The 23,065-nt window shown below is 42.0% G+C and overlaps 4 protein-coding genes across 5 annotated transcripts in view; 2 read left to right on the top strand and 2 right to left on the bottom strand.

Moving 5' to 3' along the window:
• Positions 1-372: 372 nt before the first annotated feature.
• Positions 373-3,434, bottom strand: NDUFB5 (NADH:ubiquinone oxidoreductase subunit B5). Its single transcript, XM_072344321.1, has 6 exons — positions 3,276-3,434; positions 2,915-3,003; positions 2,005-2,071; positions 1,698-1,759; positions 962-1,068; positions 373-611 (listed from the first exon to the last, which is right to left on the bottom strand). The coding sequence occupies exons 1-6, from the start codon at positions 3,388-3,390 to the stop codon at positions 491-493; spliced, it is 561 nt and encodes a 186-aa protein (XP_072200422.1). The 5' UTR covers positions 3,391-3,434; the 3' UTR covers positions 373-490.
• Positions 3,435-3,461: 27 nt separating this feature from the next.
• Positions 3,462-6,369, top strand: MRPL47 (mitochondrial ribosomal protein L47). The gene is made up of 7 exons (XM_072344320.1): positions 3,462-3,621; positions 3,771-3,916; positions 4,088-4,148; positions 4,377-4,473; positions 5,161-5,291; positions 5,593-5,688; positions 6,092-6,369. Exons 1-7 carry the CDS (start codon positions 3,521-3,523, stop codon positions 6,207-6,209), a joined length of 750 nt encoding a protein of 249 aa, XP_072200421.1. The 5' UTR covers positions 3,462-3,520; the 3' UTR covers positions 6,210-6,369.
• Positions 6,370-7,607: 1,238 nt separating this feature from the next.
• Positions 7,608-17,027, bottom strand: ACTL6A (actin like 6A). Its single transcript, XM_072344304.1, has 14 exons — positions 16,856-17,027; positions 15,388-15,464; positions 14,989-15,163; positions 14,319-14,419; positions 13,068-13,165; positions 12,550-12,644; positions 12,216-12,322; positions 12,042-12,131; positions 11,797-11,858; positions 11,374-11,488; positions 10,960-11,040; positions 9,846-9,941; positions 9,458-9,544; positions 7,608-8,953 (listed from the first exon to the last, which is right to left on the bottom strand). Exons 1-14 carry the CDS (start codon positions 16,878-16,880, stop codon positions 8,873-8,875), a joined length of 1,290 nt encoding a protein of 429 aa, XP_072200405.1. The 5' UTR covers positions 16,881-17,027; the 3' UTR covers positions 7,608-8,872.
• Positions 17,028-17,158: 131 nt separating this feature from the next.
• The window catches only part of GNB4 (G protein subunit beta 4), a 56,277-nt gene continuing 50,370 nt past the window's right edge, over positions 17,159-23,065 (top strand). Inside the window, exons 1-2 of one of the 2 annotated variants that reach the window (XM_072344327.1) lie at positions 17,159-17,339; positions 18,015-18,185. The gene's annotated coding sequence lies outside the window, so the exon portion shown is untranslated. Of the gene's footprint in view, positions 17,340-18,014; positions 18,186-21,677; positions 21,812-23,065 lie in introns of those variants that run through there. The other variant, XM_072344329.1, reaches the window with a different exon arrangement.

The raw sequence follows: 23,065 nt of genomic DNA on the forward strand, positions 1-23,065 counted from the left end.
ACAATGCACAGAAGTCATTCATCTCTGTGTTTCTATCTTTAAGAAGTCTTTGAGGCTGACTATACAGGAGGAGGTGAGACAGGAGAAAGCAAAGAGCAAACAAGAACGTGAAAGGGAAAGCAATAGCAGACGTTGAACAGCATGCAAAGAGAAAGAGGAGTTTGACTACAGACAGTAAGAAAGAAAACACTATTGTAAAGCAATAGATACAATCCCGATATTCCTTTCTTACTTCATTTTCCATCAACTATTTAGCACAAAATGACTAATCGTTAGCAACTGACATCAGGCACTTTATCTGGTTAATACCTTTAGCAGCTATACAAGTTGAACTTCCACACAACTCCTTCCAAGATATCAGAATCGACAAACACTTGTGTTGTTTTTTTTTAGTCTTTTATTTCCATCATTAAACAGCGAGATGTGCACTCCACAGGTAAGCCACAATTTGTTGGTATGCATCAGAAACTGCACACTACCTTAAACCTGCTCAGTTGTCAGGTGTTGCTTTCATAGAATTATCAACGAGATTTTTATCAGGTGTTTCGTACTGATACCATGGTCCGTCTCCCCTCTGTCTCATCAGTCTGCGCGCCTCCAGCTCCATCAGCCTGAAAGGAAGAGCACCATTCGCACTGAACATGCCATCTATTGGTTTTGATCAGACTTGTATCAACATTTAACATCTGGGCAACACTGAGAGCAGCAACACAGGTAATAAGAAAATACAAAGAGAACGTGATTTTACAAGACTGCCCTTGGATTATTCCAGGCCTGATACTCTTAATACTAAGAAGGCAAGGATTACAGATACTGTAACTTCCACTGAGACACCAGCCAGTGCAGCAAGCAGGCAAGGTCAAGTGATGTATAAGCAAGCAGGTACTCTATGCCAGCATCCAACTAAGAAAATATAAACTATACCATGTAGCAGCATCTCAAAACACCTGAACTAACGTACCTCATTTCAGCCTTCTGTGCTTCAACGTGGATGAAAGCCATCTCTTTCTCATAGTTCTTTTCGGGTGGGTCAAGGAGGTAACGAGCAATCCAGCGACTTATAGGGTGCTGGAAAACAGAAAAGCAGAAAGGATTAATGTAATTTCCAAATAGAAATGCCATCATACTAAAACTATAAGGTGCGTTCCCAATCCTGAAGACATGATCAACATTACGGGTGCTGCCATTCAAGCAGCAATAGGAAAGTTAAAAACATGCTCAGCTATTTGTAAGATCAGAACTTTAAAACGGTGTATTTGTTTTGCTAGTTTTTAATGCCAAGATGAGCTGTAGAAGAAAATTTCACAGCAAAATTAAACATAAGTTAACAGGAGACACTCTATTTTCTTTCTTCGAAATGAATTTCTTTAAGCTGCCTCAGCCATCACAGGTCTCCAAGCCTCTAAATGTAGCCGGTATTATTTTCAAGTATTGCATCCACGCAAAGTCATTTGACTGGGAATAGAAGTCTGAGTGAATTGAAGCAGCCATAGTATTACTGCTGAGTTCAGCTGCCTTCTATCAAAACCAAAGTGCTTACAGCAAGAACTCTTGAGCTTTCTGACAGTTTGCTCTGCTACCCCTAGTGGCAGGGATGCATCCATTCTCATTACCAGCCTCCACACATTTTACTCCTATAACGAGAACTAAGAGGAAAGCTGCTCCTAACACTACTCATTTTTATGTGCTACACTCACTTTGTAGTATTCCCAGTGCTCTGGAATATAACCTTCAGGAATCTCTGCAAGTTCAGCTTCACCTGATAAAGAAAACAGGGAAGGATCATGTCATACCGTTATTTATTCAAGTACTTCATATTCAGCCTTTTGCATTAAAAAAAAACATAAATCACTAATTCACATGGACAACACCTAATCTCTCAACCTGAGCTACTGAGAAAAACTGGACTTGCATTTCTCAGTGCTTATACAGTACTACCATAGATCCATTTATACATTTGCTAACATGATCATATACTTAGCTTAGTAATGAAAGAGCACGCACCGATGAAGATGTTGACGTACGTTATGAATATTGCCACTGGTATTCCTGTCAGAAATAGATAGAATCTCTGTAAAAAGAACAAAAAGAAGAAAACTCAGCATGGAAAACTCAGATACTTGACAAAAGTTAGATGCAGTTAGTTTGAAAGCTATGCAACACTGACAGTAATTCTTACATTCACACTCGTACTTCAGACAAAAATGTAACACCATTTTGCCGATTGAAACGAGTTAATTAACAAATGAAAATACAGGGACAGTGATGCTGTATCAGCCCATAGGCCTGTTTACTGCAGCATTCAACCTCACAGAGAGGTCAGTGTCTGCAGAAGCAGATAGCAATGCTTTCCCCAGACGCTGTCGCAGCACTTGGTGTGGACTGACTTCAGCATTCAGCTGTAACGAGGCACTAATACCAGTGTAACATCATCCAACAAAAGTATGGCGCTGCTTGCTTTGGTGACACTAACAGAGCAGGACCAGGCTGGCTCCCACCCATCATCATGGGCCAAAACCTCACTTCTTGAGGGTTGAATTTGGGTCGTACTTCCTTAGTCTCAGTCTCTGGTGTTATTGATAACTGGAGGCAAATCCTGCAGGAAAGTAACCTCAGATGTTTTGAAAAGGAGGTCAAACTAAAAAGCAGCAGCAGATTATGCACATATGAGCAAAGACACACAATCTAAGAATGTTAACACAGCATCACCTCAACCACCCATTGCAACCTCACCACACGATCCACTGTGGCCCTTTTTACTTCGCCAGGCCCTGGTTCTACAGCATGAGACAATACACTTGTAGAAGGACTGATAATCCTTAATCATGTGAATGGCACCAGAAGTTGTATTTCAGATGCTCTCCAACACACAAAGGGCTGCGGTGCTGAACACGTTCAGTCTGTCTTTACTCACCAGCATATTCAGAAACCGAGTATCGTAAAAGCTCGTTGCCTTGATGATGAACATTCTTTTCCCATGGCCGCTGCTGTACCGCACCGGAGCTGAAAGCAGAACCGAGGCGCTGCACGTTAATCCCGTCAGTGCCCGCAGCAGCCGGCAGCGCAGCGCAGCCCACCGTACGGCCCCGGCACGGTCCCAAGGCGGCCCCCGTTGGCTGCCCCAGCCGGAGGCCCCAAGCCCGCCCGACGCAGCCCCGCGCCCCGAGGCGGCCCCGCGGCCTCCCGCTCCCCGGGTCACCTTTCCCTCCGCTCCCCAAGGTCACCTCGCACCCGGGGCTCCCCACCCTACGTCCCCACGGCCACCAAGACCCTACCGACGGCGCAGGGGAGACGGGCGGCCCCGGCGAGGCGAGGAAGGCGAGGGCTGCCCGCCGCCCGCCGAGCTCCCCAAGCAGCGGCCGCCCGCAGCAGCAGGCTCATGGCCGCCATGGCCGGGACTGGCACGGGGGCGGAGCCGAGGACGCGATCGAAGCTGGGCGGGCGCCATCTTGGCAAAGGGCAGAGCGGCCCCTCTACTTCCGGCGCTCTCGTGAGACGCCATCCGCGGCGCCGAGGGAAGATGGCGGCCGCCACGGCGATGGCCGCCCTGGGTCGGCGCTTCGCGGGCGCGCTGCGGCTGTCAGGAGCGCGGCCGGGCCTGGTGGCTGCCGGCCTGCCCGGGTATGTACAGGGCGGGGGCTGCTGGCAGGGCCGGGCTGGAGGCACGGATTGCGGCGGGAGCCCCGGGAGAGGGAAGGAATTGGGCCGTATGAGCGGAACGCTATTTTTCTTTCCTATGGAATGTCGCTTTTCCTCTCATCGCTCTGCAGCTTCACGCCCAACCTGTGCCGCAGGAACCTGCCGCGAGCTGAGCCTCTCCGCCATGCGAGGTTACTGCAAACCACGCCGCCAAGGAAGGGCCTGGAGGAGTTCTTCGATGACCCGAAAAACTGGGGGGAGAAAACAGTGAAGTCTGGTGAGTTCTGTTCGGTGCTTCCGATCACAGAACGTCTGTCCATACTGCTCCGTTGTGCCAGACAACACTTGTTCTGCAGTCAGCTGAGGCTTCAAGGAGAAGCTTGTCTTTTCAGAGTAAGAAAACTCCATTCTACTAAATCAGTGGTTTTTTTTTACGTTTGTTTTTCAGGGGATGCGTGGGATATAAAGCAGCTGAGGGCCAAGAGCAGTCAAGACCTGCACAAACTTTGGTAGGTTTTATCAAGGAAGCTTTTCTTTAAAAACAGCTCTTTTACGATGTGGTGTTAACCCTGCCCAGACACACACACCTTCTTTTCTCCCATCTCCCTCAGCCTCTCCCTGTAGGTTGGATGCACCAACCATCTGCTGACTGGTTCCAGCTGGTCAGTGTGTCCAGCAGGGCAGTAACTGCTGATGTATCCAAAAACCATTTTAAAGTACTGTATTTTCTGGCCGAGGTATGTCCTACTGAAGGAAAAGAACATGCTTTTAACTTTAGAACAAGAATCGAAACGACAGCAGAAGCCCATGCCAAGTCCAGAACGGTTAGAAAAGGTAACTTCTGTCACACGAGCTGAAAATGAAACTCTTAAGTAAAATTGCTTCATGAAAGGTGAAGTGTTTTCAGGCTTATTCAAGTCCATTTTTTTAATGTCCCTTTTTGTTTGCATGAGCACGAATGCTCTGCTTGAGCAACGCAGCAGAAAGGCTCCTTCACTCATCATATAATATGAAACGTTCTTCTGTCCTCGCTCGCTGAAGCTGTACTGGAGGATTTCTAGAAAATCCTTAATAAAACATTCTCTGCATCTTTCTAATCAGTCAGCGGGCACTGAAGTTGTGAGCGGATGACAGGATAAAAGCTACATTACAAGTGGCAATTACAGGCCATCTGACAGAAATGCATGCAGCAAATGTTTGCTTCTTCTGCTCCCTTCCTTTCCCTGTTTCAGATCTCTCTGCTTCCAGCATCAGTTTTAGAGCAGCCAGCTACTCCCTAATGATCATGCTTACTTTTTTCCTCATCTGTTCTGTTTCTAAAGCACCCATTCTTTCAGTGCTAGCACATAAACCCAATCAAGCTGTTTCACTTAGGCCACAATTGTGAAAATACTCACAATAGAGTCCCTGGTTGATTCTACCCATGCTTTCCTTTGCATTCTGTCAGAGATCCACTTGAGATTTTTAAGTCGTAAACGCTGTATTTTGTTGGTCCATCCTAAAACCATTTCTTATGTCCAGGTACAAAAGTCTATGAAAAATATTGACCTGGTTGTCAGAGAACGAGAAATTGCTTTGAGACTTCTACAAACTGGCCATGAAAAGCCAGTACCTGGAGAGTGGAGAAACGACTTCCTGGGACGCACCTACTGGTATGGAAAACACAATTTCTCATTCATACATTTGAGGTTTTCTCACCGTGTCTTTCTTGATGAAGATGCACACACTATATAGAAAGAAGCATGTTTGCTGCTTAGCGTTCAGGTGCTTCTTTATTTACTTTTCATATGACTCTAACTGTTGCTAAATGATTCCGTAGCTAAACTCAACCATTAGTTATAACAAGTTCTGTGCTGTACACATCAGACCGTGCTTTCACCCAAGAATTATCTCTCATTATCTGAATTCTACTATACTGTCCATTCTGTAATCACTTCCGTGTGTCTCTGACAGGTATTCGTACAAGGAATGGCCAATACCGTGGTACCTGAACAAAAAATACAAAAGAAGGAAATTCTATTACTTACCTCACGTGAACCGCTTCATCAGGTAAAGATTTTCTATTTCAATTGAAAATAACTTTCTGCTCTGTTCCTCAATCCTCCTCCTTCCACTCTGCAAGGAATTTCTCCTTTAAAACAGCTAGTAGGCTGAAAACAGGGCTTTTGTAAATTGCAGTTTGTTCTTCTCATCTTAGAGAGAGATTGAAGTGCCTATGGAGTTGGAATATAAGTCCTTTTATATGCAGAATATGCAAGATTTCCCCCTAAGACTGTAATTGCTGTAGAATTCAAAAACAGAAGACAATAAGGAGTCTGCCTTGCAGGCACATCTGCTTATCTAAAGCAAATTAAACTAATACTGAAGTCACAGTCAATGGGAGCCTCTATTTGATTAGTGAATTTATGAGGATGTTGCACAGCCTGTTTCTAACCACACTGCTTCATTTCAGGCTTAGACTTGAAAAATACTTACGTCTAAGGAACAGAAGGCAGAACTTGGCGAAGAAGAAGCAGAAACTCTTAGAAAAAAAGTTTCCCCACCTTGCTGTGAAATCTCAGAGCCAGTAACATCCTGGAGAGCACTGCAAGCAATTGTCTGAGTGTCTTTGTGACCAGAGCATGGAAGCAAGTTCTGAAACCAGCGAACAACCTGACTGAGCATTCCTCATGGCCTCCATCTTTATTTTAGCTCACTATTAGCCTAAATTAAATTTGTGATTTGAAATGAGCCTCTTTGGTATTTGGTTTGTAAAAATTGATTGTAACGCTTGTTTATAGAAACACTTGGCAAGTTATACCTTAACCAGCTACTGTAAGAGTGAATCATACATTACTAAGAGTAAAAAGCAGCCAGATGAAAGTAGAAAGTTGTAGGGGTATTTAGCTGCTTTAGTTTAACAAAACTTTGTTTTCAGTACACGTTTATGAGTACGCATCTGAAGCTCACATCCCATTCCTCGTTCCCTGATCTTCTGTGGCACTCACCTGTTATGCATATGCTCTACGTAACCACATGGGGAAAATACACTGTTAATAACTGAGCTCTTCCAATGAGCTGCAAGGAACTTCCTCCCTGCTTTGAGTCTGGTTCATTAGCAAAAACTAAATATTTTATACCAGCTTTTAAAAATACAATCCTTCATTCCTACATTTCTAGATACCCCTGACCAATTCAAACATTGGTGCACTGCTTTTTGCAGTAAGCAAAATGTAGGAAGACTGATGGTAGTCTTCTCTGCAATTGAAGTGGAAAGGTAAGGAATCTCTTCCTTATCACTACCGCTCTCACTTGGTGGTAACCACTACCTCATGACAGCTTTGAACCTTCAAATGAGATGGTGTAAAAATTTACAATAAAACCACCTTTTCAATAATTGACTATGAAATATAATCTGATAAAACAGATGCTCCAGGGGAACAGAAAATGCAGCAGATAAATCTATCCCCATCACTATGACCTTCAGTTAATGCTCTACAGCGCACAAAATACCTACTTCATAGCCAGAAAGTCATTAAAGTGGTGATAAAACCCCAGAAAATATTTAGCTCCTCATACAGTGTTAGACCACTCACAGATATTACCATTGCACTGTAGTTTTATAGATACAAAGCAGATAATTACTGAAACTTAAGTGCATGCCACAGAAGGAAGACTTGAAACTTATAGTCAATTCATGAAGAAACAAACAAGGCACCTACCTTCCTCTTTTCAATCATCAAACCATCAGATCAATTTTAGTATTTCGGTGATGCTGCAGTAACTGCTAACACAGTTCTGATCTGCTAAGATCCAAGTCCAGCTGGCATTTCACATTCTACTTGAACGCAAACTCAATCAAGTCTTCTCCTTCCAGCATGGCAACAGCAGGCGATTTGTCATGCAGTGTAGCTGACTTAAGTTTGCATCATTTTCTGACAGAAATATAGTTTGCCAAATCCTTTGAAAATGTGAAGCAAGCAGCTTTATCCAAGAGTCAAATGATGTTTATTATGGTATGACAGAAACAGGCTGTTTTGATAAATTACTTTATTGCTCGGAGGTAACATGAAACTTCTCAACTAGAGCCCCCATCCCTATTTACCCTTGAGGTCTTCTAGGATCCTGAAAAGGTAGCAGTGCTGTTCACTTATTTTTACATCAGTTAAATGCTATTTGGTTTTCCACAGCCTCTAAAATAAGGAACAAAATTCTACCGTGCCACAATACAGAACATCATGATGTTGTGAAATAGAGTAAGCTAAAAAGCAACACAGAGCTGCAGCTTGATAGCAGATCCTGCTGAAAAAACCCAATAAATCCCCCCTACTTTCTCTGCCCGAGCACACGCGCCCCAAGCTAAATGCAGGCACTTACTGACCTTGCCAAGAGTCAGCTAAGGGAGCTAACCCAGCAAAAAACAAATGGTTTTCTCCTCTAAGTTACAGTTCACCGTAAAATGTAAAGCCGCATCCTGAGGTCTATGACTATTCTGCTAGTCTTGGAAAGAATTCTCTGCCTTACATTCCCCGTCTCTAAAAAGCTCTGCTTCTCATCTACATCACTAAGGCATTCTGCATATTATATACATTCTTAAAAACTAGCTGGAAAACAATAAAGGTTTACTGAAATTGCTCCATAATGGAAAATTAGCAGACCAGTGTCTAATATAACATTCGCTAAATGGAATGTAGCACTTTCGTCAGAGGGTAGAAATTGACACTGGGCTGAGTCACCTACAGTAGGTTAGTAAATACCAACTCTGATTTTTAAAACAGAAGAGTAACTTTCTCTGCACGTACTCACAGGGTTGCTCAAATACAGAAGAGCAAGTTTTATTTTTAAGAGAGAAGTAAGAGCAATTTAAGGCCAAAGTACTAGCAAAGGAAGACTAATATGTGAAAGTAGACAAGAATTTCTCAATAAAATTGTGCAGACATCTGCAAGGTTACGCCTCTCTTAGCCAACCTGTAAAGCTGTTCCCAGGAAAAGATACTAGAGAAAATAGACATTTATACAAAATTATAAAATACTCGTTATATGAATTATTGCTTTACAAAGGACACGAACATCCTTTTTCTATTAGGTACCAATTAGGTCTCTCAAAACTTCTAAGGTTTGTTAAAAATGGAACTTGAATTACGCAAAAAACCCAATATAAACTTTCTAGAAAAAAGTCCATCCCATTCCTGAGTATGCTAAAGCTCTACGTCAGAAGAAGCGCTGAGAAGCAGCAGTTTTCACATTAAGAGATTTAAGGGCATTTTCTTTCTACGCATTGTTTCCCTCCTTCTTCATATTCTTGTTTAGAAATCCACATTTGTTGAAAAGTACCCTACAAAAACAGAACAACAAAGTAGAAACATCGAGGTTAGGTGAAACACGCTTCACTTCTCATTCATGGAAAAACAAGAAAATCTTCACATCAAGTAAAGAAAGAGGATTTGATTCCACATGCTTCATTAGCTTTTTCCTTTGATTTTTTTTCCTACTGGTGATTAAAACTCAGATTGAAAGTTGCAGGACCAAAAGCTGATTTCAGTCTGACACTGCTAAAGGAATTCCCACAAACCACTCCAATGCTCAGTAACCTGGACAATCAAGTTCATGCACATGATAAGGAAACATATCTGCACCCTTCACAATGCCCTATCTACACTATATTTTTAGACACCGCATTCAAGTCTGCACACTCCCACTAAATATAGAAGAAGATGGCAAATTACATTCAGAATTGGAAAAGTTCAGATAATTATTGCTCCATTAGCATGAACTCTTCAATGCATACTTATATGACCTTAAATTCTGCTGCATAATGTAGTAACGCGGGTTTACTAACCAAAGAAGCCAAAATTGAACCACCAATCCACGAGCTGAACCTCCGCTCCACTGTGGTGTTGTTTGCTATCAATTTCAGACGCATGCTCTGCATAGAAAATGAGGTGAAACCAAAGGAAAACAATCAGATACAAATTGCAGGAGACCGGTGCCCTATAGTAACATGAGGACAACACTAAGAACTCCGTGTACGTGCTATCATGCTGCTGGAAATGATCAATCTTATTCAACTGACAACAAAGCTCATCTGCCCTATATTTAGAACCCAAGAAAAGCTACGCTGTAACAGAAGTATATGCTGTTTTTATCTTGTCTCTCAACAGAGACCATTAGCAAATGCAGCAGAAAAGCAAAATGATAAGTAACAGAAATGTGAAGAGTTGTCTTACCGGTGGAGTTTTCTGCGATAGCTCTCTGTTCAGTCTGTCTGTGAAACTCTGTATTAGTGTGTTCCCTCCCGCTACAATCACACTGCCATAGAGGCCCTGAAATGAGAATCAGCAACCTACGTTAATTCTGAAATCATTCTGAAAACAACTCACACAGAGTAGAAAGGAATGATACAAGATTACATATAATCAATGAAAATAATGTATCACATCATATAAACAATATGATCTCATGATAAAATGTATTAACTGTATGAAAAACATCTCATGGGAGCTCAATAATGTACTATGCAAGGAAGACAGGAGCTGTGATTAATGATCATAAATGATTTCACAGAATATTTTCTTCAATTAGAGGGTCCTACACCCACACATACATCCTCTATCGAAGCTGTTGATTTCCTTTCAGCTGAATCACAAAATCAACTTGGAAACATCCCATAAAGATCATCGACTCTGGCTCCTGGCTCCAACTGGATGTTCCCATTGCAAAGGAAAAAACTCAGCACTCTAAGTTTCCCAACTCACTAATGCTGCACGCTAATGTTGAACACAAATTGTGCTCTAGTTCACACAGCCTGACACCCTTGTTAAGGTTTTTCAATCAACCCCTCCCGCCCCATGCATTGCATATCAAACTTGAGTCTTTTCAAATTGACATCTGAGAACGTGAGAACATTGTTTAAACCAAAAGGCTTTCCTTTAAAACCTCTTCCCTTCCTTTTACTTGCACCTAGAAGTTCCATTCAATTGGTTATATTTAAGAAGTATATTTGCCAGGCCCAGAAACCTGAAGATAACACTCCAAGTTATGAAAAGAAAATGCCAATGCAAAATCTGAAACCAACCCAATGTACATGATGCAAGGTCAGTCAGAAACAGACATTAACTACTTAGACAGACTGAAACACCAAGTACGAGCCTAATATCCTGATTTAGCATTTTGTACAACAAAACAGTAAGCCTATATGTTCCCAGATACATAATACTTAAGAGCATTATTATGCATTATCATTATCCTAGGAAGTTCATATTCCTTTATCAATCACACTCAAGTAAAAAAATCTATCAGAAAATAAGTCTACGCCTTCTCCAGGACAATGTTGACACTTACCGGCCTGATGTCTATATCACACATCCCAACGCTTGTCGTGACAACGTGACTCACACCCAGCATTGTGTTACCAGATAAACCCTAAAATTAAAATTAGGAATTCACATAGTCACTGCAAACAACCCGAAGTACATAAAAGGATATAAAATGCTGAATTAACCTAATTTACTAATGACAGCAAAACATTCTCATGGAAAGTAAAAAAATATTCTTGTTTCCCCAAGAAAACATCCATCACTTCTCAGCTCGTTCTTGAACGATGTTTCTTCTGTTACTGCCCCAACCCTAACAAATCAATGCAGACCAATTTAACTCATAAGAGAACCACATGATATAAACACCACACAAAGGGAAGCCACGTGATAAACCAGTAACTTAAAGCCTCCTAATTATTACATATCATAGTTGCTTTACCTTTACATTAGAAGGGTCAAATAATCCCTCGGGAATTTTGAGACGCTCAGCACCAAAGTCACAGTTATAGCCATTGGGGAACTCATAGTGAACCGTTGGCATCTGTGCAGCTACCCTACACATTCAGAAAGCAACACATTAAGGTACAACGTAAACAGAATGTTACCTGAGTAGCATTATAAACCAAAGATTCAATGGGAATACTGTGATTTATTTAAATGTTGCTTTTGATAATATTATGATCTTATGGAATATGAAATAAGCCACCACCTAGACACACACTGTTTCTCTACTTAAAGGAATGTACAGATGTTACCCATCTTTGCTTCATCTCTCAATAAAACAGGCCAACAGCAATGAACAGGCAAAGCATTCCACGCACAACTGTTAACTAATTTCACAAGGAGGAAAACAGTGACATACTGTTCATCATAGGTTGAATCTGATACTTGGAGGACAGAAGCTTGGAAGTCCTGAATGACACACTACGGAGATAAGAATTATATGGTTACAAGAATGTCAGTCAGTAACTCAATAGAACTTACAGAACTGAATTGTTTTGTTTTAAATATTTTCTAGTTCTTGAAGAGGAAAACATTGCATGCTTGCAAACAAGATTTTGTTACGAGATGCCCAGGGAAGCTGAGTTGGAGAAATGACATACTTACATTACACATATAGTTGTGCCAAGACCTAGTGACCTGGGGTAACTTCTCTTTTCTCTTCCAGTTCGCTGGTGACCCCTCACGAACTGCCTCCTGAGGTTGCAGAGGACATAACTGTCAGTTCACCATTTAAGCTCCTTCCCCTCAAACAAGCACTAAGCGAAGTTACTTTCCCACCTTTGAAGCAATCATATATGGAGGAATTATCTCTATATTCATTTCCTGAAACAGTTCTCTGCACTGCATAGTAATGAAGTCTCCTGCTAGTGGTGATTTTACAATACCTAAAAGACAAAAGCAACAACAACCCACCCCATCAAACTTGTAAAGAACTGAAATCAGAATGAACTCTCCCAACACTTACTTATCAGACATGGTTGGGTGTTTGGTTTGGTTTTGTTTTTCATATTTAAAGAATAGATACATTTAAAAGCAGTAGTTAAACTGTAAAAGCAGAAAGCAAGTCAACTTGACTTTGATACTGCTGTGCTATTACCCATGCAAACTTTACCTTGCTGAAGTACATATCCATCATGCACTGGGATAGCTGTGGTATGTGTTGCCCCGCTATCCAAGATGAGACCTGTAGATCTCCCATTAGCAAAACTAGTCAAAACAATTAAAGAAAATAGCATAATTTTCCCCTTAAAAAAGTACCATACAAATTAAGTATAATTAGGAACAAGAATGCCAGTGTTTAATTCCTTGGCTCTACAATCAGGTTTGCTGTTTGCCCAGACACATCACCTTCCTACAAAGTGCGCAACCCCATTGACAGAACCCTTAGCTTCGGAGAAAGATGACAATCCAAGTCAATAAATCCAAGACAATACTATCAGTAACCTCAATACGCATCCAACTTATTTAGATTCTAAAGGTGAAAACATGTTAGCACTTGAATAAGGCTACAAATATTCACCTTAAGGCTACAGGAACATCAATGACTAGTTACAGTATTTAGTAGTTTGGACAACAGCATTTTGGTCCTGTAAAAATCACAAAAACCCAGCACAATATTGCAAAGGATACGCTGTTAGAACAGCAGTTTTACACAAGAAAAAAGCAGGGATGTTGTAGTGTTCAAACATCAATTCCGTCAGCTTCTCACGCTTTGCTCTGGTATTCCACTAGAAAAAAGAAAATACAAACAAGTAAATAATAAGAAGATACACCTATCTTGAGGACTGTTTGAGCATAATAAAAGAAAGCAAACAAAGCAAGGAAGTAACTGGAATTATTAACATTGTAATTTCAAATCAAATCAAAATTCTATAGAAAAACAGATTCCTAATAATTTATTTCCTTAAAAACTTTATTGTTCTAATACTGCTTCAAAACATTAATGCGTATCTTCAATGTAAGTGCACAGAAAGTAAATGTACAGAAAGTAGACAAAACTCTTGAATTACAGGTCTACTTTAATGCCTTCAGATTTTATGCCCCTCAAGCATAACACTCTAATGTAATAGAAAGTACAGCAATAATAACAGAGTGGCAAAGCCTTTAGCTACAGCAAATGAGAACCAGCCCAAATACAGCAGCCACAGGCACAGAAATGAAGGAAAAAAGCTTCTTATCCTTAGAAGCTTCAGGTAAAAGGGATCCCCAACAAAAGACTCTCACTTCCACTGCCAACCCTTAAACGAGGTCTAGGAAGGGGTTGGTACATTGCATGCATCTGAGCTCCCTTGGGTTGGCCCAGACCAGTGATTGAGGTGCTCAATCACTGCTTCAAGCTGTGACTCAGCATTTCCACAACTAAATGACAGAAACTTTGTTCACATTTTTCTCCAGAAATCTGCATTCATGCACCTCACTTATGTTACTGGGCCGTTGGCTGAAATGAAATTAAAACTCCACTACACGTGTTACTCCCTGTCACGTTAGATGGCAGGTTGATTGTATGCAAAGATGGATGAAGTGTAATATATAAAGACATTCAGACAACTTTTTGCTTTTATTCCATGCTGTTAAATGAGGTTCTTTTTGATTTTATAATACTTTTTTTTTTTTAATACATGAAACACAGTAACACATAGTAGGTGTGTTCTAATAAAACTCATGGAAATTCTTTCAAATTTGGGTTTTTTTTTTTTGACATTTTTCCTATTGAGAATACTTTCCAGAACCTGCGTGGTATTTTTAAATGTTACTTCTGTACTTTGGTTTTAACACTCATAACCTACAAGCCAGTGCCGGGTTTCTCCAAGACTAATGTCTGTAGATTCAGCAAGAAGATACTGATAAGTCTCCTCAAAATGCAAAGCTTCTTTTACTCACTGGTGCTTCAGACATAAGGACAGGATGCAAACTCGCTTCAGATTTAATATGCATCTTGTAAGTGTGATCCAAAATTGCCTGGAAACTATCCCAGTCTTCAACTGCAATGACATTGAAGCAAGCAGATTAGTTACTTCTAACTTTTGATCTACTTCATAAATCCACATAAAGATTTCCTGATGCTTTTTTTTTCCTAAGAGCTCTTCAGCCAAAAGCTGTCCTCAGCAGCCCTATACCTCTCCTGCTTTGCCAAATTCTCATATATTTATTTAAAGCATCATGATAGCAAATAAGTTACAATAAAAGTCCACTGACATTTTGTAAATCAGGTATCCATTTTTATGGCTGATAGCTTCTGTCCATACACATTACAGGAACAATCTTAGGAACTATTTCCAAAAAAATGTTTATTATTTTATCAAAGGAGATACCTAAATTAAAGCCACCAAATAAACAAGAATCTACAAGTCTCCCATTAAGACATAAAAATGCTCATTATCGTATTAAAATATCTGTAGTGAAAGCATAACTTTTTCATTATGACCCTGCTTTCGAACTCCAAAGGAAAAAAACAGTTGACATGTATAGCATCTGTTTACGTGAAAGCTATGACTTTTCGCAGCCTAGCAATGGTATCTTAAAAACAGGTAAAAAAGACAGAGCACCATACTCATTCCATTTTTTAAAGGTGAAATGGCCTCCATATTTTCCCTTGGGACTCTCAGGGCATTGGTGTCAATGTAGTAAGTTGGGCCCCCTTGTTTGCCTTTGTCACCATCTATCTCCATCAGAGTGCTGCCATTGTCTCTTTCTAGCACCACGCCTATAGCTGTTGGAAAATCAACCTGTAAAGCAAAAGGTAAGATATTGATGAAGGTTATTCACTTTGGTTGTGGGTTGTTTTGTTGGTTTTTGGTTTTGTTTTTTGTTGGTTTGTTTTTTGGGAGGGGGCTAATAAAATTCAGAGCTTTCCTTAAATACTAATAAACAGTATATTCTGGAAGCTTATAACTAATAAACAAGTTTTAAGTGCCAATTGTAATCCCACTGAGTTCATAAAGATTCTTACCTTTGGACAGTCTTCGCCTGCATAGCCTGCTCTCACTGTATATGAGCCAATGTCAAAAACAAGAGCCCCAACTTCATCTGCAAAGATTGTTAACAAAGAAGTAGTGAATGGTTATTGTGCTCTACTGCAATCCTGACCTGAACTTTCTCTTCTGTCTGCTTTGCTTGCCAGAAAACAAACAAACAAACAAAATAAACAATATGATAAAGCATCTCTCCTGAGACATAGAGCAATTTCTCTATTCAGAATTCAAGCTAACAAAGAGCTACCAGGAGGTTACAGATAGGCTGTAACCAGGACATTGTAATACCTTTCATTGGCATAAGTAAAAGGGTAATTTTAACAGACAAGAGCTAGTGAGTCCATATGAACTTCATGACATTCAACAAGGCCACGTACAAGGTGCTGCACAGGACTTGAGACTCAGACAGCTGGACATGAGCCAGCAGTGTGTGCTTTCAGCCTAGAAAGCCAACAGCATCCTGAGCTGTGTCAGGAGAAGGGTGGCCAGCAGGGCAAAGGTGACCATTCCTGCTCTGCTCTGCCCTCACCAAGTCCCATCTGGAGTACCATATTCAGGCCTGTAGCCCCCATCATAAGAATGAGATGTTGGAGTGGGTCCAGAGGAGGGTCAAGAAGACAATCAAAGGGCTGAAGCACCTCTCCTATGGAGAAAGGGAGCTGGTTTTGTTTAGCTTGGAGAAGGTTCCAGTGAGAGCTTGTTGCAGCCTTCCAGTACTTACAGGGAGCTTACAAACAAGAGGGAAACTGACTTTCTACAGGGTTTGATAGTGACAGGACAATGAGGAATGGTTTCAAACTAAAGGAAGAGATTTAGGTCATATGTTAGGGGGAAATTTTTCAGAGGTCAGCGAAGCCCTGGCACTGCTGCCCAGAGCTGGGGGTGCCCCATCCCTGCAGGCGACGCAGATGGGTTGGATGGACCCTGGGCAGCCTGGAGGTGGCACAGGGTGAGGTGTAAGGTCAGATGAAAAGCAACTGATCTGCGCTTGTACGAAACAGATTCCAAGACCAAGCTGTCAAAAACTCGCACAAACCAAGGCAGGCCCAGATCGCCCCGAATCTGCCAGAACCCGAGCGGGGACAGCCGGACCTGGACACCCCAGCTCTGCAGGTGAAGGCGTCACCCTCCGAACTGCCCTCCTCCCCAGGGCTCCGATCTTCAATGACACCGTAAAGAAATCCAAACCCTCAGATCCCCGCCCGGCACCGCAGCACCGCCACCAGCCCGGGGCCGCCGTGCGGGGCCGCCTCTCAGAGAAGTGGTGCCGGTAGAGGCGCGGACGAGGCCCGCGGCGGCCTCCTCTCCCTCACACACGGAGCGCGGACGGCGGGAGGGAGCCTGGCCGGGCCGCGCCGCTGGGCCCTGAGGGAGCGGCAGGGCGGGGGGGTGCGCGGCGCCTCACGGGACGGCGTGAGCTCAACAGTCTCGCTGCGTCAGACTCACCTCCACCGTACACGCCGCCGCTCATGGCTGCGGGCCGGCCGCTCTCCTCAGCGATGCGGCAACAATAGCAGTCGGGCCCTCGCTCCGCCGGCCGGCTCCGCGCAGCTCGCAGGCCCGCGCCTTCCCGCCAATGGCAGCGCTGCGACAGTCCGCCCACCCGCCCGCTCACCAGCGCGTTACCCTACCGAATGGCTGCGCGGGCACAGCGGCCAATCAGCGAAGGGCGGAAGGAGGGGCCTGCTTGCGAGTAGCCAATCACGAGGCAGGAAGCAAAGAGGCTGGTGTAGGAGCGTGTGAACAAGCAAGTGTGGGTGCAGCGCGCGGGAAGGGCGGCGTGAGGAGAGCGGGGAGGCGGGAAGAGCTGAAGGAGCTGGAGGAGCTGGAGGAGCTGAAGGTGTTGAAGGTGCTGAAGGTGTTGAAGGTGCTGAAGGTGCTGAAGGAGCTGAAGGTGCTGAAGGAGCTGAAGGTGCTGAAGGAGCTGAAGGTGCTGAAGGAGCTGAAGGTGCTGAAGGAGCTGAAGGAGGGACCGAGCGCTCCTGAGGTGGGCGTGCCGCTGCTTAAGGGGATGCTGACAGCGAGTGAGCAGCTAATTGGGCACGGGGTAAGGGTGGGGGGTTGTCTGTGTCTTATTAGAGTTTGTTTGAGTTGTCTCACTGAGAGTAAAGCGTGTTTGATAGCTCTTGTTATGGTATCTCTTCTTGTTTGGGGCACCTCAGTGTGGTCCTGCACGTTGGCCCAGCAGGATAGTTGGGTGTAAGTTAGTTATAGATGTTTGCATGAGGAAGATGAGCACAAATCTTACTTTTCCACTAGTTGTACTGTGTAATTTCGGTGTTTTGTTTTATTTTATGGTGCCCTTTAATGTGTTGTAATGATTTCCAGCGTGTGGCACTGATACCCAAGGTAGAATTGGTGGAGGAGGATGAATTAATTGCAGTTGGGAAAGGTTGTAAAGCAAAATGGGTGTTAGAACACCAGGGGACCTTTCTTCAGCTTGTGCTTGTACTTGGGTTTTGTTTTCATAGTGGTTCACAACATCCCTGTGGTAACTGATGCTCTGGGGCAGACCTTGCTCTCCTTAAGAGTGGCTTATGATGGCTTTGTGGGTGAGACACGAAGACAGCCCTCTGCTGCTTCATTTTCTCTGTAACTTTTGCAGCACTCCAGATCTCCCAGTGGTGCCAGCAGAAGAGGCGTGTGGCTGTGCAGCATGGGGAGAGGGTGTTCCTGTGCACGACCAATCTTTCCTGCTCAGCAATTGCCTGGTGCCGATAGTGAGAACTGAATGCATGCTGGAAGTCCTGCTGTTATCTGGAAGCCTCAGGATTTGGTGAGCACAAAGATAAGAGACTAAATCTGTGCAAGGAAGCCTGGAGGATCTGGGGAGGGAAATTCAAGCTGTTAGATGCCTTAGCATTTTTTTTTCCCCCCCTCTGTTTTGCACTTGTGTTGGTACTTACATCAGTGTAGCATCACCACTGTGTTGACAGTATTATACAGTGACTTTGCATTTACTTCACAACAGTGTGGTTGGCCTCACAAAACTCAATGCAGAAGAGAAAGAGTCCAGGAATCTTTTTTTCAGCTTACAGAGATGTAAATCTAAGATTATTTCATCGGATTTTTGTAGGCTATCCTATCTAGAGTTCTGCCGCCACTGTATATAATGTAACCCAATACCTACATTTCGTTATTTTTTGCATGTTTTCCACAGAAACAAGAGTTATAAAGTCAAAGTAAATAGAAGCATTGAATGTATTTTATCTGCCGTAGCAGTGCTAGGATGCACTGGAGAGTGAAGGGGAAAAAAGAAAAGAAAAATAACCACCACAATATTAGTGCTACTGTATTTTACTGAACCTGAAGTGGTTTCTGTGAAACCAAACTAGAAGACTTTGGGCCATTTTCCTTGTTCTCAATGTAGTATTTATTTGCTGAGCTAGCTTAGGTGTGAAGCAGCGCTTGCCTGGAACTGGTACTGAGATAAGTTTACTGGGCTAAGCCAGCTCTGGCCAGAACCAACTTAAGTGAGCCTGTATGGTTTTTCTCCGATGAGTCCCTTGTGTACTGATACCTCACCGGGCTGAGATCTGGCAGCACTTACTGTTTCAGGCTTAAAGCTTGGTCTGAAGTTACTTTGGATTCTTGCAGGGTTTATTAGCTTGGCAGCAGGACCAAACCTGAGCTGGCTTAGTACGTCTCATCTGCACAAACAAAGCTACTTTCAATTGGGTAGTTGGCTCGGTCTGGTAAACAGAAGATCTTTGTATCAGCTGAACCTTCCCATTGTGCTGGAGTGTTTTGATTCCTAATGCTTCTCGCTGCCAGAATGAAGGTTTGGCCACAATAGAATGGGGAGCAAGGAGCACAGGTCTCCCATTTCTTGGGCAGGTAATCTGTCTTTAGCCTCAGAAGGCTCAAATTACTGTTCCCAGAGTCCCAGGAGGGTGCTGTGTTGCCTCAGTAGTAGATTTAAACTGTGATACCACGCAGCTTAGAATAATGGCTTTGTGCAGCCAGAGGTAAGGAAAACAAAAGTCAAAACTTCTTTGACTTTGTGGTGTTTTTTTAACAATCAAGAATGCTCAAGAAAGGAAACTGCCTAGCAAGGTGGGATGCTGAGTAGAACTAATGTGGGCAAGTCTCAGATGCTTTTAAACTAGTGCGTTTAAGGAAACTGGATTTGTGCTGCCATTTGACTGCTTCTGCAGGTGATATGGTGTAGCATACATTATCTTATAGCATTTGACAATACATAACCCACCTAGAACTGACTGCGTGAATATCTCTATCCTAGTTAGCACCTGATCAGATTTTGCTTTTTGAGGTGCAGACGAATAAAAAAACATGAAATGCACAACTGGAGCAGGCGAGGCCTTTTAAACTGTAGTGCTTGGAAGCTATTTTCAATTGCATTTTTACATATACCTTAAATATGCCCCACAATGTGTGCCTAGTGCTTTCACACTCAATAGTAGCTGTGCAGTCCTAGATGCTGAAGACACATGCAGCTGTCCTGAGGTTGTGTCGTATATCCTAAGTGTGGCTGGATTTACAGATATTTCTGTGAATTTTAACACAGTAGGACACTTGCTAACACAATGTCAGTGTTTTTAGTAATTGAAATTTTATTGTTTTCAGCAGGTAAATAAGGTAGATGTAAAAGAGCATTATCATCTTTGGAATATCCTTCCTGTTGATTATTTGTTTTGTGATGAAGTTAACTTTATGATACAATTGCAATGGCTTATTTGGCTGTTTTTGAAGATCCTCGTGGTACGAGTAGATTTTTGCAAATAATAAAAATGAAGCCCTTTCTTATGTGAAGCTTTTCACTGGTAGCACTGAAAGTACTTTCTAAAGAAGTGAACATGTTTACTGACGTTGGGGAAAATACTCTGTAACAGCTCATCCAACAAGCTAGTAGTACAGCTGAGGATTTGAGTCTCCTTAAATCTTAGCTCATGCCCTGGAATCATGTAAAATCATGTAAAAATTGTTTTAAAGCCAGTCTGTCCTCTTCCTCAAGCACTCCTAGGCATGCATCCACCTAAATTTCATTGAGTGCTAAATTTCACTCCAGAAAGTTCTAACTAATTAGACACAGAAATATCCTAGCTGCAACTGCTAGCTACTTAAGTTTGTTTCATTTCAGATTTGAGTTGGTGCCAAGTTTAAATATATCTAATGTGCTTTCCTCAGGTCATCAGAAAATTCAGTTGTCATAGTAAAGCCATTCCCATCCAACCTGTGCACAATAGCTAAGTGGTTAGAGCAGATACCTCAGTTTGCTCACAGCTTCAGCTCTTCATAATTCATCTCAGAGGAGAATACCCTTTCCTTCAGGTTGCAAGGTGATCTGAGTGCTGATGCTTTCTGGTGTTCTCTTTGTAAATTGTCTTATGTACATTTAGAAATCAGAGGTTTTGGACTCTAAAGAGGGGTGAGTAAAAGTATGTCTGATCGTACGCTGAACATCATACTGGTGTGGAAGATGCTTTTCTCTAATTGGTTATCCAAAATCCCTTTGTTTTTATTTAATAGTGTAAAGAGAACTGGTGTAGATGTTAGAATATCTCAAAGCAGATTACTTCTTATTACCTTACTTGATATTTTTTCATCTGAGAAAGAATTAGCCACACCTGAATTTCTCTGACTTAAACATCACAGTGTGGTCAAATACTGTGATCATTCTGTGCAATTATTTCATTTATCTGATGTCTGGAGTCAGCAGCTTGTCTTTAGGGGGATTATAGTTATGGATACCACCAAATAAGCCAGCTAATATGTTTATTTCTAATGGCATAAGCATGAGATCTCCTGTATTGTTTGTACAAATGCATTGTTAGGAGAAAATTAGGGTGGGGAGCTAATGTGAGTAATGTCACACAGCAATGAAAAGTGAAAAGAAATTCTGGAAAATGCATCCACTCTTGTCTGACTTCTACTGTGAGCTGTCTTAATAGCTAATTTTGACAGAATTGAAACATAAAAAACAGCGCTTGCATTATTAAAATCATCAGCAACCAATTTGATTCAATTAAAGACTTGAGGATGCTTCCAGTGTTTTGATTAAGAAAAAAATTAGAAAGTTTCTTATTCATCTCGACAGGCATCTTTGTAAAATGGAAGGTCCCCTGTGCTCCTCTGGAGCAGTGTAATACATACATGAGCGTGGATTCTCAGAACTATCTATAATGCATATAGTGCTTTCTGCTCTCCGTGGCTTTTTTCCCACTCTCTTTACGTCATTTGCCATTTGTGAGGGTTGCCAGGGTAATGACCAATCATCCCTGGAGAGATGCCTGCTAGTAAAGACAACATAGGCTTTCTCTTTTTTGGTATTCTGCAGTATGTATTTGAGAGCTATTCTAACATCAAGATTGCAGAACTTTTATTTAGTTAGTAGGAAGTAAAAGTTGACAGAGCATGAAATAGCAGCTTACAGCCATTAAGGTAAGTGAGAATTTTTCTTTTTTCTGTTCTATTAACATACTGAATGTCTGAATGCACTCAAAACACTGAGCATCATTACAGCCTTATTTTAATTTTTTTACTGTAGGTGTAACCAGTCCTGAAATTATTTATAGCAGAGAGATTTTACCTAATTTGAACAATAAAATCTTAGTAGCTGTGTGTACAACAGGTCCAGATTCTATTATCTTTTTCAATTGTGAATCCAAGCTACTTTCCCACCTATTCATTCACCAAATACATCCAGTCATCCCTAAAATACGTTCAGAAGAATCAATGAAAAAGAAACAAAACCGGTGTGTTGTAATGCAGATTAGACAGCACTACCTTGGTTGCCTCTTAGGCAGCTGGTAATTTCTGAGTTGCACTGAGTATGTATGTGTGTATGTGTACGTTTATTTCAGGAGAGCAGGAAAACTGAAAATTCAGAGCTGAGCCTTATCCTGTAAGATGCTGAGTATGTTCATTGCCTTTAAATTTTGCTAATTAAGTAGGCACTTGCAGATTTACAGGGTAACTCTTTGCTCACCTATGGACAGTAAATAATAGAGCCTCCAAATCACGAGTTATTTTTCTAGTCTCAGTGCTACCAGTAGAATGTGGTGGTCATAAATGCTTTGCAGACTGGGATTAAGTTTTGCAATTTTACATTTAAGGGCACATTAAAACAAATTGTCACTGACTTCCAAAGCTTCTACCAAGTATTTGTGTAATCTGAGCTATGACGCACGTGAATGAGGGGATTGTGGTGGTTGTTTTTGTTATAAATGAAGCACGTTGAAATGATCTTGAGTCAAATGCATGTGTACTGGTGCACACACCTGCTTGCTTGCTGCCTTCCTGGGCGTAAGGGACAGTTGAAGAAGTGGTTGTATTTTTCTTTCTGTAAAATAGCTAAGGTAAGAGAATTTGGAACAGTAACTCCTCAGAATCTCTGCTTGCTACTTTGTATTCATACCTACATATAGCTTCACATGCTTTAAGTCCTGGCAATCTTAGGTGTCACAGCGAGCACAGCTTAAGACTAACAAAAGAAAGCACATATGTTTACTTCACCCTACTTCATGCTTAATACAAAAACATGCAGTGTGAGCTTGACTCATGTGGTCCCCAAGTGAAAAATACATTTAGGGCATTTCATTTAGCATGTAAGTTCCAGCTAGTAAATTCTAGATGTTACGGAGTGTTCAGATGTGTTTATGATAGCTTTGTATTATCAAAACAAGCGGAGCACAG

The sequence above is a fragment of the Excalfactoria chinensis genome, chromosome 9 (genome assembly GCF_039878825.1).
Source record: "Excalfactoria chinensis isolate bCotChi1 chromosome 9, bCotChi1.hap2, whole genome shotgun sequence".
Lineage (NCBI taxonomy): Eukaryota > Metazoa > Chordata > Aves > Galliformes > Phasianidae > Excalfactoria > Excalfactoria chinensis.

Coding starts and splice junctions, on each gene's coding strand:
- NDUFB5 (XM_072344321.1), bottom strand. CDS start 3,390: ATGGCGGCCATGAGCCTGCTGCTGCGGGCGGCCGCTGCTTGGGGAGCT. Junction 3,004..3,275: donor CCGTCTCCCCTGCGCCGTCG/GTAGGGTCTTGG, acceptor TTCTGCTTTCAG/CTCCGGTGCGGTACAGCAGC. Junction 1,069..1,697: donor AGCACTGGGAATACTACAAA/GTGAGTGTAGCA, acceptor TCTGTTTTCCAG/CACCCTATAAGTCGCTGGAT.
- ACTL6A (XM_072344304.1), bottom strand. CDS start 16,880: ATGAGCGGCGGCGTGTACGGTGGAG. Junction 13,166..14,318: donor TCCTTATGTCTGAAGCACCA/GTGAGTAAAAGA, acceptor TCTTTTTTCTAG/TGGAATACCAGAGCAAAGCG. Junction 9,942..10,959: donor GTGATATAGACATCAGGCCG/GTAAGTGTCAAC, acceptor TTCTCATTTCAG/GGCCTCTATGGCAGTGTGAT.
- MRPL47 (XM_072344320.1), top strand. CDS start 3,521: ATGGCGGCCGCCACGGCGATGGCCGCCCTGGGTCGGCGCTTCGCGGGC. Junction 3,917..4,087: donor GGAGAAAACAGTGAAGTCTG/GTGAGTTCTGTT, acceptor TTTGTTTTTCAG/GGGATGCGTGGGATATAAAG. Junction 4,474..5,160: donor GTCCAGAACGGTTAGAAAAG/GTAACTTCTGTC, acceptor TCTTATGTCCAG/GTACAAAAGTCTATGAAAAA.